At 48.3% G+C, this 17,040-nt stretch overlaps 3 protein-coding genes across 3 annotated transcripts; 1 reads left to right on the plus strand and 2 right to left on the minus strand.

The window, feature by feature from the left end:
• Window positions 1–211: 211 nt before the first annotated feature.
• On the minus strand, window positions 212–4,937 carry adsl (adenylosuccinate lyase). Its single transcript, XM_037476027.2, has 12 exons — window positions 4,662–4,937; window positions 3,138–3,341; window positions 2,942–2,986; window positions 2,592–2,671; window positions 2,290–2,461; window positions 2,145–2,191; window positions 1,872–1,962; window positions 1,368–1,437; window positions 1,129–1,276; window positions 787–967; window positions 525–701; window positions 212–429 (listed from the first exon to the last, which is right to left on the minus strand). Exons 1-12 carry the CDS (start codon window positions 4,803–4,805, stop codon window positions 343–345), a joined length of 1,446 nt encoding a protein of 481 aa, XP_037331924.1. The 5' UTR covers window positions 4,806–4,937; the 3' UTR covers window positions 212–342.
• Window positions 4,938–4,940: 3 nt separating this feature from the next.
• Window positions 4,941–11,662, plus strand: si:dkey-110g7.8 (GTPase IMAP family member 8). Its single transcript, XM_037476026.2, has 6 exons — window positions 4,941–6,244; window positions 6,991–7,549; window positions 8,280–8,377; window positions 8,477–8,608; window positions 8,992–9,582; window positions 9,681–11,662. Exons 1-6 carry the CDS (start codon window positions 6,214–6,216, stop codon window positions 9,752–9,754), a joined length of 1,485 nt encoding a protein of 494 aa, XP_037331923.1. The 5' UTR covers window positions 4,941–6,213; the 3' UTR covers window positions 9,755–11,662.
• A 1,150-nt stretch (window positions 11,663–12,812) lies between these two features.
• On the minus strand, window positions 12,813–15,737 carry atf4b (activating transcription factor 4b). Its single transcript, XM_037476922.2, has 3 exons — window positions 15,565–15,737; window positions 14,233–14,691; window positions 12,813–14,124 (listed from the first exon to the last, which is right to left on the minus strand). Exons 2-3 carry the CDS (start codon window positions 14,585–14,587, stop codon window positions 13,157–13,159), a joined length of 1,323 nt encoding a protein of 440 aa, XP_037332819.2. The 5' UTR covers window positions 14,588–14,691; window positions 15,565–15,737; the 3' UTR covers window positions 12,813–13,156.
• Window positions 15,738–17,040: the final 1,303 nt, after the last annotated feature.

Consider the following 17,040-nt stretch of genomic DNA (forward strand, 5'->3'; position numbering starts at 1 on the left):
TAATCATCAAGAGGAGGAAGGTAAAGTAACTATTTCCGTGAGAGGATGGCTTTGGACTTTGATTCTCTTTTACCCTCAAATAATACACTCCCAATAATAGTTATATAAATGATTTTTAAAAATGACTAATTTTGAACAGTCAACTTTTATTCAACTTTTTGAAATGCAGCAAGCAGAAACCAAAACACTCTGAGCTGAATGATTGATTGCTCTTTGCTCTTTAAAGCGTTCCCCATGGCCACACACCGGGGGGGGGGGGGGGGGGGGGGGTCCTTTTATCTGCTTGGTGCGAGTCAACAACTTGCGTCAGAGTGTGTATGTGTGCGTGTGTGTGTAGGCTTGTCAGAGCTCAAGCTCGATCTTGACATCCATCTTAGCCTTGTACGGCTCCAGCAGGGGGCGTACTTCTTCAGACAGGAACCGGGTCACCTGGACGAGAGGACACATTACACCTCGTTAGTATGCCGATGCTCCTGTGAAGCCAGAGCAGCGCTCAGGAGGGCGGCTGCAGGCACACGTCGTACCTGCTGGGGAGCGCGGCCGATGAAGGTCTTGGGGTCCAAGATGGCGTCCAGCTGCCCCAGGACGGGGGCGAAGTAGGGGTCTCGCTGGACCCTGATCAGCAGGTCGTTATCACCACCCTCCTGTTTGACCACAGCGGCTGCCTCCTGGGACAAGACCCGAATCTTCTCGTGGCAGTCCTGAAGGGAGATAGACAGATGTGGTTTTAAACTCCAGAGTGTATGACGCAAGGAATTACAAAACTGATAAGAAACAAGACAATACCTGTCGGTTTCCCCCCGCCTTCACCATGGCCATGATGATGTTCTCTGTGGCCATGAAGGGCAGCTCGTGGCGGATGTGCCTCTCGATGACTTTGGGGTAGACCACCAGTCCCTCTGTGATGTTCTGCAAGGTGCTGAGGATGATGTCAGCCGTCAGGAAGGACTCCGGCAGGGAGATCCTCCTGCACACGAGCGAGGGGGTGAAGTGAGTAATCGTGTAGGGGGAGGAGCCATTGTGTGATCAAGGACCAGCGACACCTTCTCACTGAATAGCTGAATGACACTGTGGGTTGTCACATGACCCTATCAGTACGTCTCACATATGCAGCGCATAAGGTCCGACCTGTTGGCGCTGTCGTCCAGTGTCCTCTCCAGCCACTGGACGGACGCGGTCTGCAGCGGGTCAGTCATCAGTGCCACCAGGTGCCGGGCCAAGCTGCAGCAGCGCTCTGCGCGCATGGGATTCCTCTTGTAGGGCATGGCACTGGAGCCTTGAGGTGAGGGAGACAACGTGAAGCTGACTGACGCCCGACAATGTGTCAGAAGGTGGTTAGGTGGGAGGCGAGCAGTGAGTCAACATACCGATCTGCTCTTTCTCGAAAGGCTCCTCTATCTCCTTCAGGTTGGCGAGCAGGCGGATGTCTGTACAGATCTGCAGCAGACAGACGGACAGAGGGAGGATGAGCAACTTGTTTCGGTCAGATCCTGATTCAAAGGTGGATCCGGTTGTTTGGGACAATCTGGTATCGAACAACGGCATTGTTTTGTTAAGGAACCACTTGCTACATTCATTTCTATGTGTTTTAAAGATCCAAGTCGAGTCTGATGATGCCTTACATTTTGATTCCAGTCACTTCCTCACGGCTGTTTTATTTAGAACCGTTTCTTGTTATCATAACTTTAAATCCAAAATGGTGTCTGTATCAGGACTGAATAACCAAAAGTTGGCTTGGTGCAAACTTAATGTCAAATTCAAACTTTAAGAGTGAGGTAAAAAGAGCAGGTCTAATCCTCACACATGCAGATTTGCATAAATACCACTAGATGGCACAGTTGCTCTACGTGTCTCCGTCTCCTGCAGTTTACCTTGTGAATAGAAGCTCCCAGACTAGCCAGGCTGGACAGACAGTCCACGTCCACCTTACGGCTGTAGGTCTGTCCTGTTACCAGGTAGGCTCTGTGTGGAGCATAGAAACAACACCATCAGGCCTTAAAACGCATTACACCAACCTTATTGTGCTCATGGCATTTAACGGTTAACACAATAACTGTGTGAGAATAATCATGACCCTTGTAATACACTGACAGAAACATGGGGAGAGGGATTTTGAATGTCTTTGATTTCAGCACGAGACTTACTTTTTGAAGCCGGCCATCTCTGTCACCATTCTGTCAAGATCTTCCACCTGATGAAGGAAGACATTACATTTATAACCTGTCATTATGACAATGTTGCTGAATCCTAAATGTCAACCGTTGTTCTCATGCCAGTGAGGGCGGATACCTTGTCATGGTCCCCTTGAAAGAGCTGCAGGAAGCTGGCCTGGGTGCCGGTGGTCCCCTTGACACCCCGGAAACGCAGGTCTTCGCGGGCTCGCTGCATGTTCCGCATGTCCATGGCCAAGTCCTGCAGCCAGAGACACGCCCGCTTCCCTACTGTGGTCAACTGGGCCGGCCTGCAGGCGGGGCAGGGGGAAGAAAGAGGGTGGCGGGGGGGGGGGGAATGTTAACGCTGCATTTTCTCCGTGTGACAAATCAAACCGACGCAACGGCAGAAACGGCGAGGTGCAGCCGCTCTGGACTCACTGGTAGTGCGTGTAGCCGAGCGTGGGGAGGTCAGCGTATTTCTCTGCAAAGTTTGCCAGCCGGTCAATGACTCTGGCGAGCTGTGGGGGCAGAGAACAAAAGGTTTACACCAAATGATTGCATTACGCGCTGTTATGTTACTTTCGGCCAAACCAGCCCCCCTGGAAATGCTACATTCATCCATGTATTGCATAGGGGTGTGACAATACACTGCAACGGAATAATTACTGCACACATTATTTCTACATCGTTACCAAACAGCTGAGGCTTGGAAAGAAGAAACAAAAAAATCATAACAATTAGATGCTCAACTTAACGTGTGTGTTTTCTGGCAAACAGCTGAGCCTCACCTTAGGCAAGAGAATGTCAAATCCATCACGTAGCATAATCAGATCCTGAGGAGGACACAGAGAACCTCTTTAGGGAACATAACTACACGCTTAATCCCAATGCCGTACTTTCTTTTCTTGTTTTTGTCACATGGCAATACATCACAGGACAAACATATGAGACTTGGTGTATAGAAAAGCAGTCCATCAAAATTACAGTATTGTCTCCCACGTAGCAGGAGGTGGCACCGAGGTGGATGATGGGAGCGGCGGTGGGGCAGCAGTGTGCGAAGGTGTGGACGTGGGCCATGACGTCGTGCCTGAGCTTGCGCTCTTCTTCGGCCGCCATGGCGAAGTCGATGTCCACTTCATGGCTCTCCATCTCCAGAATCTGGGCGTCCGTGATGGGAAGACCCAACGCCTGAGGAGGACAACGATGGGGCCCGGGAGAGGAGAACAGCGTTAGGGTGAAAGAAATGGAGAACTTTGCTGATGTAGATCATCATTGATTTTCTCATTCTTTTAAGAAAAATGATTGTGTCCCTGTAAACATCAGACAGACGTTTTCTTTCAACCGTCTCAAAAGGCATGCGCTCTCCTCGTGAGACTCTGATTAGATTACATTGTTTTCTAATGGGATTGAAAATCATGTGATGGGACTACAGAGTGGGTTCATTGAGAAATTGAGCCCGCCCCGGGGAAGTACATTGAGGTTACTTACAACTTCAGACCCTGACAGGTCAAAGGGTCACACTGATGGCCGCCCGCTTCCAGAAAAAAATAGTGACTAAACATGAGAAATTTTAAAAAAAAGGAAAAACACAAGCTAAGGCTATAATGGTGATGCTGTTGGACCATCAACACGCAGCCTCTCAGGGAGGCGGTCTCCGGTTACCGTGACATTAACTGCACGCTATTTTCACTCGTAAACCACAGAGTGGCAGCCACAGGCCTCGCTAACTCTGCACAGGGAAACTGTTAAAGTTACAAAAAGATTAGTGTGTGGTGACGTATATGTGATGCATGTGACAGAGGGCCCGTCACCAGTTAAGGAGCGATGTAGAATTATTGTTTCAGTACCGGAGAAACTCACATAAACATGTTAAGTAATTTTTCACCAGTAAATTATGCTCGGTTAAATTAACCTTGGGTCTTTTGGATAAACCTTGAGGAGGAGTTGAGGGACCTTAAAGGGATCACATAGCGATTTGGTTTGGGGAGCCAAACGTAAAGATGTTTTTATTGAGAGGGTTTATGAATTCTAAATTTCTGAATGAAAATATACATTTGATAGTGTGAGGGTTTACTGGTTATTAAAGTAGATCATAGGCAGGTATTTGGGATGTCTAAATGCAGGACAAAGGAAAAAATGTAACGTTTTATGTTATCCTAGAATATTAATCTGTTTGCACATATAACTGTTCTATTTACTTGAATTACAAAATGTCATTCAATTGCTAGAATGTGAGAATAAAAGAGTGAATACAAATTACATAGAAAATACTTTTTATGTATTATTGTATGACGGGCGCGCGCGCACGCACGCACGCTTTGGCTAAAGACCTAACAACCCCGCGGGGGCTTCGAAAACTATACTTAGAGCAGGGAACTTGATACAGATCTCTGAAGGTCGCGAACTTAAATAACGAAGACTTTTAGAGCTTGAGAAACGGTGCGTTTACAAACAACGCTCGAAGACACGGACATCGGTTGCTATCGCGCGGGCCACAATGTGTCAAACCTTCTCCGCCTTGGCCAGGTAGATCCACAGCTTCCTCCAGGTCGTGAACTTCTTCCTGTCACTGAAGTTGTAGGCCATTTCCTTGCTGGCGTACCTCGACACCAGCGGGGAGCGGTACTTCATGAACTCCTCGGCTCCCTCCATGTCGGTAAGGCGAGGTGGTGTTAGCGAAAACACAAAAAGTCTGCCCCGCAACTCCAACTACACTCACTCAAACACATGCGCACACAGCCGCTGGTTTGCCGACTACTGCAACGCTCAGCGTCACGTTGATGGATTTTACGACAGCGGCAGTCGGCGTACGGCGTGAGGTCTGAGGGTATGACGCTCGTCACGTGGACGTTCGACTGAGGTCATCGGCTGAGCGCTCCTCAATGGTTTTGCTCAACAACAAAAACAGCTGCGACGCAACAGAGTAAAACAACGCCCCAAATTACGCCAAGTAACGTTACGCCCGCACACGTCATTAATTATTATTATTATTTTCTTAAAAGTACACTGAACTAATTATTATTATGAATTGTGTTCGTCTTCTTCTACTTAATTTCAAGTCAAGTGGCGTGCACAATTAAGCCACTCATTTATTTCATTATTCAGAACATCCTTCAGATGTGACTCAGTGACTGTGCCTTGAATTCAATCTGCTTATGGGAGCTTTAACGTATTATGTAAGCAGTGGTTGTGCATGTATTATATATCATTATTGAAATGTATTTGTGCAGCAAAAGTCTCCCCCCATGCCTCACTGTGTTTCTATTTCTGCAGGCATCATATAAATAGTTGTGTTTGTGCATGATGCAGCAGCTGGGGAATACATCCAGCTGTAAACAGAGAACAGAGTCCTCCCTCTCCCTCCCTTTCTCTCTCTCTCTCTCTCGCTCGCTCTCTCAGTCCCTCCCTCTCATCCTTTCTCTCTCTCTCTCCCCCTCGCTCCCCCTCTCTCTGTCTATCCATCTTTCTATCTGTCCTCCTGACTGCAGTCTGCATACAGTGCTACGCTGCTGCTTCTGTGTGATACGAGCAAGTGGGAGGAACAGCTTCCTCTGTTTTTGCCTGGAAAAATGACGAGACCTTTCCCCAAAACTGTTGCTGCTGCTGCAGGGGAGGATTTGGCTTCCTGTCTCTTGCATTGCACAATCTGCCCCCTCTGCTTGGACAGTTAAAAAGACGGAGCTGGGGGAGAAGCTACAGAGGGAGGAACGATAGAGAGCCATACCGGGTCTGATGGGGTGTGCAGGGATAATAGATTTTTTTTTTTAAAGAAGAAGAAAGAAAAAAAAGGGGGGGGGAGGTTGAATGGCAGAGGAGGTATGAGGGGAGAAAGCAAGGCAGGGGTAGACACAGAGCACAGAGCGTAGAGTGAGCTCCACTGCAGTAGAATGAGGGTTAGAGTGAAAGAGAGAGCAAAGAAGCATTCGAGCTGCCAGCCTTTCGCACGCCACTCGGGGTCCGTTGCTTTGTGAAGAGGGGAGAAGAGGAATCCACCGTGGAGGCGAGAAGGAGGAGGAGGAGGGTGGCCGAGGAGGAGGAAGCCAGAGGTTCTACACACAAGATGGCTGCTGTGTCCTCTGCCTCTGACACTGGTAAGTGGGCTTTGATCCTTTGCTGCACACCTCGCTGCAGGACCCCCTCCCGCCCCCCTCCTTCTCCCCTCTCCCCTCTTCCCATCGTCATCACCATTCACAGCAATCGGGGCAAAAAAACACCAGAGCCGTTTTCACGTTTGGACAAAACATACTCGGAAGCTGTTGCTTGTGTCAACTTCCTGTGTTCAGCAGCTCACATGGAAAGTGTCAGCAGTGGTGACAGAATCGATCGACCTCCCTCTCCTCACATGCTCTCTCCCCTCTTGTCAGACAGAGCAGGTCGTCGTTCCTGTTGCCGTACACCCCCCCCATCCTCTCCCCTCCATCAGAACATTTGTCCTCTCCATTTAACTTTCACTAAATCACAGTCACTCCACATGCCGTTCCCTCTGGAAGGAGTCCAAGGCTCCGACCCAATTTCTCCAACGGCTAAAGACGGGGGGAAACAAAGAGGAGGCATGCTGGGAGGGAGGTTAGGGGGATGAGGACAAGAGGGAAATCGGGGGGCAGCTGTGGAGGGGGGGTATAAGGTAACAAGGAGCTCAGATAAGAAGGAATGTGAGGAGCGAGGTTAGAAAGGAGTGCGTTAGTAGGAGAGGGATGAAGCTGTCCTCAAGACGCCTCCCCAAAAAGACGAAGAAACACATTTAAACACGTTACAGGATAAAGTGTGATTAGAAAAATGATCAAACAAAGGCATCCTTTTGAGGAACCTCCGGTCTAATCGCTCTGTGTTTCAACAGGGGACCCCAGGGGCCGACACCCGCCTGAACGCAGACTGCTGATCCTTGGGGGGCCACAGTCCGGTAAGACCTCCACCGCCAACAGCATCCTGGGGGACGAGGTCTTCGACGTTGGGACGGAGACGACCCACAGCAACGTCGGCCAGACGGAGATCTACGGCCGGCGGGTCACCGTGGTGGACACCCCGCCGTGGGCCATCCCCGCCGAGCCGGAGGACAACCCCGAAGCCGACGACGAAGGCGAGAACGCCGGCGCCGAGTCGGACAACCCGTCGCGGCCCCCGGCGAGCCTGGACAGCGAGGGGCCGTGCATGGGGGCCATCCTCTGCCCTCCGGGGCCCCACGCCATCCTGCTGGTGGTGTCCATCAGCCGGCCTTTCACTGACACGGAGAGGAGGGCCGCGGAGGAGCAGCTGGGGGCCCTGGGGGGAGGAACCTGGAGGTACTCCATGGTGGTCTTCACCGGGGTGGACAAGCTGCCCAAGGGGGTCTTCATCGAGGAGCACATAGCCAACACTGGCGAGGCCCTGCAGTGGCTGGTGGAGAGATGTGGAAGCAGGTAAAGTATCTCTCTTTCTCTCTTTGAGCTCACAGAACAATCGATCTCTGAACTGTGGAGCTCTTCTGTGTCAAGTCTTTGTAAGTGCAAGCGAAACAGTCTCAAACGACTGCAATATCTCGTGGTTAAAGAGGCGGCTGGAAGGGGGACTGTAGACAGCATTTTGAATTGCGTGTGTACAAAGCCTTCTGCTGCTCCAGAAAGGCTTTAAAGGCTTATCTATTGCCTCACGTGATGTCACACGAGTGACAACGTCTGAAGAATGAATCAAATCTGGGGGTGTGGGACAACATCAGCCACTACAAGCATATTACACCCGGAAATCCGGCTTAACTTTGGGCAATCAAGTTGCATTGTGGGTAAATGTAGGTGCAGTACTGTTTTCACGGATTGACTTCTGCATCTGTAAACGCATTATTGTTCAATCATGCAATTTTGTTTGTGCTGTTTAAAAGGGCCCTCCAGGGATTTAGTATAGCATTCCTGTTACGTCATGGGATGGATGAAAGACAGATTAAAAAAAGGACAATGCAGCAGAAGCGGAAACATCCTGACTTACTAACCCCGATTACATCACTGTGACATCACCAGTGTTGTTTTTCTTTTTCAATCATTATACAACAGTTTTACTGAGCTGAAAGTAGGACTCCTCACAATGAGTAGAAGTGAACGTCATGTGTAAAATTAGTGAAGAGTCCATTTTACGAATGTGTTTGCTAACCCCCTGAAGGTACCATGCTTTCGATAACACTCGGAAAGACACAGAGGACAACACGCAGGTCCCCGAGCTGATGGAAAAGGTGGAGGAAATGATCACTGACAACCAAGGTTTGCATTTCAGATGGAGTGATATGTAACAGGAAGTCATTTTGTTGCACCGTTAGTGAACCCACAGACCGAAGAACAACAGAGTACTTTTTGTTTCAGGCTGGTACTTTGAGGTGAACGAGTTGATTTTACTGGAGGAAGAGCAAGCCAGGAGAGCTCTGGAGGAGGAGAGGATGAGGATGGAGGAGCACGCCAGACAGAGGGAGCAGATGATCGGGGGACCTCCCAGAGGTAGGGGGGGAGGGGGCTGTGTGTGTGTGTGTGTGTCTCTTCCTGTGGTTCAGTGTCTGTCAGTGTGCAGTGGGTGGGTAATAAGGTACAGGAGGGAGATGAGTGTCATAACGCTGCGCCAGAGGAAACCAGACTCCATTATTCATTTTCAATGACAAAGCAAACTCATTTTAGATCAAAACAACAGACCAATCAACAATAGACATCTTATTTGTCTCAGTCCCAAACGACTGGTTGATTAACTAAAGTGATCATAGTTGTCCGAAATAACAAATTACTAGACTAGAGTTATTAGTGGTCCAAAACTGCAAGATGCGCTCTCATTCTCTCCCCATCTTCCTCCCTGTGCCTCGCTCTGCCGTCGTCCGCCTCTTTGGGTTTAGAGTTGCGACTGCTCCTGTTGGGCTGGAAGGGGGTCGGGAAGAGCTCGGTGGGGAACACCATTCTGGGCCGCCGGTACTTTGAGTCCGGCCAGGAGACGGAGCTGTGCCTCAGGCGGCAGGCGCTAGTGTCGGGCCGGCGGATCACCATCGTCGACACCCCAGGCTGGGACTGGTTCTCGGTGAGGCGAACCCCGAAGCGCATCCGGCAGGAGTCCCAGCGCGGAGCGGCCCTCCTGCGGCCCGGACCCCACACCCTGCTGCTGGTCCTGCCCGTAGTCTCGTCCCTCACCGCCAGGAAGCGGCGGACGCTGCTGGCGCACATAGAGACTCTGTTCGGCGACAGCGCCTGCCTCCACACCATGGTGCTGTTCAGCTGCGGCGACTGGCTGGGCCGCACGCCCATCGAGGAGCACATCCTGCGCGGCGGGAGGGAGCTGCAGAGACTGCTGGAGTTCTGCGGGAACTATTACCACGTCCTGGACAGCAAGATCCCCGGCAAGGACAGGAGTGTGTCGGTGCTGCTGGACAAGATGGAGGAGATGATCAGAGAGAACGGGGACAAGGCCTTCCTGCCCATACAGACCGAGTGGTGTAAGTCGCGCCGTTTTTTGTCTGCAGCGGATCACCGAATCGCCCAAAGGTCGTATTCACGCAGCCGTCTAACATACCTGTGTTTGTGTTCATGACAGTGAGCGAGGAGAGCTCCTACTCCTCGGACAACACCGAGCCCGAGGATGACTGTCGAGGATGCCAGCTGCAGTGACACGATCCCCTCCCGCCCCGGCTTCCTGTTCTGGTTCCTGGTCTTCAAACACCACCTCACGTAACTCAAAGCTCATCTAGACATCCCCCGCTCCGACTCCAGAGAAGACAAAGGACTTGGGACAGGGACTCTCGTCACGAGTAGCTCCGTGTTAGAACTGATCCGAACTTCCGCCTAGCGTAAAGCTCGACCCCCCCACCCCCTCACAAAAGGGGAGAAATGCTGTGCTTCTGCTTTGCCCAATCCCTGTCCATGAGCATGTACACTGATATCAACTGCTGCTAAAGAGACCCTGTTTCAACACTGCAGAGTAAATAACTACTCGTCATAGTAACTGTGTCTCATCGGACACCAGGTGAACGCATTGAATAGAAACCAAAAGAGGAACGTTATCATGACCCGTCAGATGTTAGCTTGCCACTCCTGGTTATTGGAAGACCGACAGTCAGAACTCGTGTGATGAATTGACAACGCAGCCATGCCCTTCTAGTGCCATTTCTGTCATTCACTTCCAAAAATGGTTTGAGTGAAGCGCATGTGCCAAACAGTAATCATGCCAGCGCACTCATGTGAAAAGAATGCGAAGAGAGAGAGAGAGGGATGGAGGAGGGTCCTAAGTTGTTTGTGCACCTCAGTATCATGAGAGGAGATAGAGACATGAGTTCAATTCTCAGCATTAGCATTGGATTTGTTTCCGCTCAGGGAGTCGGGGTTGAATCGCTTCCTCCAGGGCAAAATCTGCTACATTTACAGAAACGCTGATTAATGCGGATCGCTAAACTGCAGGCGTAAGTCACACATTAAGTCAGAGTGGAGTTCCCCAGTTTTGTGGAAGTAGTAGTTTTCTTGGTCGTGATCGGTTCCTGGCATTCTTTGAAAGACGAAGTGGCGTCTACAGAGGTAGATCTCGTCCTTCCGGCCTCGGGAGGGCTGCAGGAAATTGGCCGCGCTGGAACCCCCGTGCGGCTCGGACTCGGCTCCGCCTTCGCCGCCGTCGGTCACGCGTCCTTTCTTTTTTTGTGCATTTTTCGACGAGGTAGATTCAACCACGTGCCTCAGCGTCGAAGCGGGAGTCCCGTGCGGCCCTGCGGCGGCATCCTGCAGGCTACGTGCAGCTTTCGCATGCTACTGAAACGACATAACCTCATGAACGATTCAAGCTCACACAGGGCTTTTACTACCTTTTTTTACATCGGTGAGACATCCGTTACCCTGATATCAAAAGCGATGGTTTCTTTTCATGTTTTGAAAAAAAATAGATATTTGAAAAGAAGATGTATAAATATATATATAGATATATATACAGTTCTCAGAGGCATGTTCAGACGACGCATGCGGATAAAACGAGTGCCTATAGAGTGGAAGGCAACGTCACTTCTTATCGCTCGGGACTCTCGCTTGAGCAGGTGCCATGTGGATTTCTGGTTATGACATCACAACGATGGCAAAAAAAAGGAATGGACAAAACAAAAGTTCACACTCTGAAAGGTACAACTAAGAGCATATATAATATGTGACCGATACCACTGCCATGCTGTAAAACCTTATTTTCTACAAATGATGTAGCCTATAAAATTTAAAAAAACCTGACACTGCTTCCCCCTCTGCTCCATCTAGTGACGTAGGCTACCACAGCACTTTAGGTGACAAGCATGACTTTACAGTTTGATATGAGGATGTTTTAAACATTCGTTCCGAGTCTTAGAGTCCCACGTCACCTGTGAATATATATATTGTACACGCTGTGTATATTAAAGTGTAGAACTCGTCACGTTGTTTGCTTCTAGCAAAGCGTTTTGCACTCTGTGGCCAAAGTGGTGTTAATTCCTGTGTGGTCCATCCCTCAAGTGGTGATTGCGTCATCAGTACTTTGCTCATCCTCACACAATAATAAAAGATGTAGAGGTATTGTTGTTTTTTTGTTTTGTTTTTTAAGTATCTGCCTTATTCCCACTGATGAAGTGAAATACTAACTAACCATTCCTACCATGTACACTGGCTACTTGGTGGTGGAGGTAGAAGATGTGCAGCATCGTCATTAGACGTCGTTGTAGCAAGCGAACCACAAACACAACAATAACCATGTGGACAACTACGCTGGGTGAAAACCCTTTAAAAAAAAAGTAAAATAATCTTTCTTTAATTCTTTAATCTTTCAGGTTTGCATTAGAAATATTGGCTTGTGCAGTAGGTATTCTGTGGTGTACTCTGTAGGGAGCCTCATACTGTATGTCACTGTGTCCTAAACCAACTCAAACCCTCCACATTTCTACTTAAAATAGCCCTGTTTTAGTCCTCCCTCATAGCGGTGGTTCAACTTATATTTGTCATAATTACAATGTTCAACTGAAACCAAATGTGTCCCTTTGAAAAATGGTAGCGTTTACAGGAGTGGGATCTATAGAGATAGCCAAATGTTTGTCCTATTACAAGTAGCTGTGCGCCACCTTGGCGCGCCTCCAGACGAAAGAGGCCCTCAGCTATCCGGACTAATTACTGTGTCCACAGACAGTTGTAGGCTGAGCACACACATTTCTTGTTGGGAATATTATTAATGTTGTGCCGGAGTCAGCACTTTAATTTATCCTTCTATTCACCCAGACTTCCTATCACTAATAAGAGTAGTATTTTATACACACGCTGCTAAATTCTGCAGCACACTAAAACCAGTCGAGTGGTTTCCATGGTGATTTGAAAACAGGGCATTTTTCAGTGGATAGATAAGCTCCACGCTGATGGTCAGGAGGCTCCATTACTCTTCCCAGTTTGGCAGAGGGACAGCCACAGGCTCATTGTGAAGGATTATCAGACCACAACAAAGCGCCTTTGTGGTCACATTGGCACCAAAGAGGGAAAACACTCAAAACCAGGCAGACACTTGTCCGTCAGATTTAAAACTTTACTCTGCCTTTTTAGTGGAGGGGCGCAGTGACGCTGTAATAACTAACATCGATGAACTTGTGTGATTATGTACACTGTTAACTCATAGTATTACTATATAGGAATAGTGTGATCATGAGCCAAGTGATAACAATGTTCTAATGAGGAGTTACTCAAATGACATTTAAGACTCTTTATTAAGAGATTTATAATACAGATGGTCCAGTTTCTCTACAATACAGTTATTAAAACACATCTTACCGGCAGGTTACACAGATGGAAAAAAATAAAAATAAACAAGTTTATATACTGAATTGAAAATACTTGTTTCCATATAAACACTCTAAACATGGTAAAAGTTTTCTATATTTAATACCAGTATTGCAAAAGGTATTCTGAAATCACAGCTTTGCTCTGTGGACAGAACACATACTTTACTGATACATTCTTGAATTTAAGAAATAAAATCTGCTGAGCCTATTTTGACTGATTATGCACAGCACATGTTTTTAGGTCCGACCTCTAGAGACCTTTGTTGGTCCTGGCCTGGTAGACCTCCTCCATCAGCTCCTTCAGGTACTTGATCTCCCGGCCCAAGGAGTCCGCCTTCTCCGTCAGCTCGATGTTCTTCCGCTCCAGCAGAGAATACTCGTCCAGAAGGGTGTCCTGCTCGACTTTCTTCTTCTGTCGGTATCGCGTGGCGGCCGTCTTATTCTGCGCCATCTTCTTCAGCTTCTTGGCTTTCGGAGTCTTCAAAGTTGCTCTTTCATTTCCGTCTTCATCCCGGGGGGGCTTGATTTTGCCAGCGGTGGCGCAGGCAGATGGTGGACTGGCTTTGTAAGTGGGCTCAGGGTAAGGTCTGCTTCTGCAGGACTTTGGAGCAGGAGAGGAATGAACTATTTGTGACGTGGTGGTGACAGTGGTGAGCCCGATTTCATCTCTGGGAGCGAGCACGAGGACAATGCGGGTGGGTGAGAGCACGAGCCTCGGAGCCTGGGAGACGACAGAAGCAACCACTGACTTCACCTCACTCTCTGTGACGTCCACCTCACTGCCCAGGTCCAGGGTGTAGGCCGGGGAGGAGGGAGAATCCACTAAGGGGGAAGAGGGGTGCGGAGAAGCGGGCTCAGATTTGATTTCCAGCTCCTGTTGTGGCTCCGGGGCACACAGGGGAAGCCAGGGACCCTCCTGCTCCTCAATGCAGGATTCAGGCACATCCACTGTAATGACACAAGGATCTGAGATCGTGGAAGGAGTTGGGGGAGGAATACTTTGAAGAGGAGCAGAGGGAGGACTCGAGAGTGCAGGAGTTGAGAGAGTGGGTATTGAGGAGGAGTCAAGCTCCATGGGGCAATCCAGGGAGGCTAAGAGTTCTTCTGGACAGGAGGGGGACTCTTCAGTAGGACTGCACGAGCCAATCAGCGAGTCCAGGTCAAACTCTGAGAGATCCACCCGCTCAGCCATCCAGTCCAGGTCCCCGAACACATTGTCTGTAAAGAGAGCAAACGAGGCATTATATTAATGAGCAGTCTGTTTTCCTCTTACACAATATGTTGATCAAAGATTGCAATTTGATTATTACTTTACACGACCGTTACCTTTGGTGTCATCTGAGACGGTCGGTCTCAGCTGACTAGGGTGGCCTAACCAGGGGAGGGAAAGCAGGTCAGACTGCAACCCAGCTTTGTCCCCCTGGAAGAGGACGGCCGGCGGCGAGGGAGGTGGAGAGTAGAAGGGAGGAGGAGACGAGGAAGAGGACAAAGATGAGGTGGTGAGGGGCGACAAAGAGGAGGTGTCGCCCTCCAACGAGGTCCCTCCTCCGTTCTGTTGATCTTCTTGGTCAGGGCATGAAGTTAAGAAGCTCATGGCGTCAGCCATGGGAGAGGAAGGTCCCCAGAGAAGGGCCTCCATGTCTTCCAGGCCAAACTGTGAGTTTGTCGTCATCATGGTCATAGTGGCTGTTGTTGGTCACAAAAGGAATGTGCGACGAGGACAGGATAGTTTCAAACTCTTTTTTGCTGTGGAATGCAGCAGCAGTGAGGGTTTCCACGTAGGACCTGAGGAAAGTGAAAGGGATGAGGAAATTGTGGCGAGATTGGCAACATTGATTTTGAAGAAATGTACCTAATGTAGTGTATATAATTAGAACCTATTAACATATTTAATGGTTTAGCCTATAATTGATGTTTTATACTGATTCATGACTCATAGTGTGCAAAAAAAACTGAATCAATTAAGTGTCACAGTAAGGGAATTGGCATCTTTTTTTTAATTGGTCAATTTGTCATTAAGTGGACATCATAAGATTCCAGCATCTTGAATGATTTTTACTGAGCACTAACATATTGTTGGTATGAAAATAATTGTTCCGATGTTAAAAGGCGCATTACATTTTTGGCGCAACACTGCCACCACCACTGCAGTGCACCTGCTCGACATCACGTTTCCACCCAGCCGCCGGTCTTGTGACTCTGACGTCAGTCCGGGCCACAGCGTCATCATCATCCTCCCCGACTATGATCAGCTACACTGCTGTTCTTAGTACGTCTACACGAGGCCGCCATTTTGACACACAAGGAAGCTATAACTTAGCTAACCATTTTTTAGCTACCAGGGTCGCAGATGATTAAGAAACGAAGTCTTTAGCTTAGGTGGTTTTGGTGAATTTAATCTATTATCAAATGTAACGTTTCCTATTAAAGCCACGTATTAACATTAACTTACGTCATCTCGGTGGCTATGCTTGAATTCCAATATAATGAGTATGTATTATAGAACCAAACGTCGTTTCGGATACAGTCAAAAGAAATGTAAACGTCGAACATTATTTTTAACTTGGTGACGTCAAACCGCTGACTCGCACGGCCACAGTGGGCCGCACAGCTGTCATCGACAAGATGCTTTTTTTTAAATAAAAAAATAACACTTACGACATGTTTCTGGTTAGGAAGTGGAGCAGTGCACTTGTTGGATGCACTGTTGTTGGCTGCTGGGACGCGGCGCGCTTCTACTGTGCCATTTCGGCCAACGGGGCGATGTTCGACAAGGATGTTGCTTCGTTTGTTGTTTCTCGGGAAAGAAGATGGCGTACGTTGTGGCACGGTCTTCATACAGTTCAAATAAGCAGTGGCGGTATCCTTCCGCAGTGGCCGCCATATCCCTCCGCCATTGTTTGTGTTCCACAGCCCATGCATACGCTTGGTCTTGGGAAAAAGTAGTCTGGTATTAGCGTCAAACATATATTTTCATTTACTCTGAGGTTTTATTACTTACAGTAAAATCATTTTGGACTATCTTTAAATAGTCAATATGCTAAGTAGTGAGACGTTATTACAATGATAACATTGTAAAACTGGTATATGAGGCATTTTTCCTCCAGCCTCCCTCACAAACAACATTCACAAACCAACAGGAAGTTCTTTGATTCAACAAAACATTCTCCACATGCGATTCAGGTGAAGTAGTTCTCAATTGAGATTTTCAGCCAGCAGGCAAACTCTACCCGAAAACTGGCTTTTACTCGAAATCTTCAGATCCTCACCTTCCTTTCCTGCAAAGAACGTATCTATTTCCTTTACAAAAGCCAGAAGCAGTCTTTCTGACGACATCCCTTGTTTCTGTGAAACGGAGGTCCCCCTAGCCTTTTTTATATTACTCCTCAACACAGACTTTGACATATGTGCCACCTTCAATGAATGTAGCCGGGCTCCTGCGCTTTGTAGCCTGGCAAAGCTGTGCCTTTAAAGCTCACTCATCCCATCGAGGATAAAGCCCAGGCAGTTTTTAAGATAGACAACATTTGCCTTATAATCAAATAGTAGTTTCTCAACTGTCATCCTCTTCACAATCTTCTTCTTGGCCGCCACCATACCAGCCCCAATAGCTGTAGCAATCAGAGAGGTACCCATGGTCACTGGAGCAAAGGCGACACCCAAGGCGGCGGTCACCCCCCCGCCCCCCCATGGTATTGTTCATGGTTTTGCTCTCCTTCTTTGACTTGTCCAGAGAGTCGGAAATGGAGATGAAATTCCTGATGTGTCTGCAGGTTTTCCTTGCATTTGATCATGAGGAGGTTGTAGAGATGCACGGCCGGTTCTACATCCGCCGCTCGCTTACTGAACAACCTACCAGTGACAAAGAAAACCTGGTTCTTTATCCAGCTCCAATTTTGTAACGCAGAACTCCCGCCAAAATGACTAAATTAGTTCACATGAAGGAATTAATATTATAGTGTCTGTGTGATTACCTGATTTCATTACATTACATGTTAATTAGCTGATGCTTTTATCCAAAGCGACGTACAATAAGTGCATTTCCACATAGAGATACAAACTGAGAAGAACAAGTAACAAGAAAGTACAATTTTCATCAAAAAAGCAGTTTCAAAACATGTTATAGAAAAGTGC

Source organism: Pungitius pungitius, chromosome 12, assembly GCF_949316345.1.
Source record: "Pungitius pungitius chromosome 12, fPunPun2.1, whole genome shotgun sequence".
In the NCBI taxonomy this organism is placed as follows: Eukaryota; Metazoa; Chordata; class Actinopteri; order Perciformes; family Gasterosteidae; genus Pungitius; species Pungitius pungitius.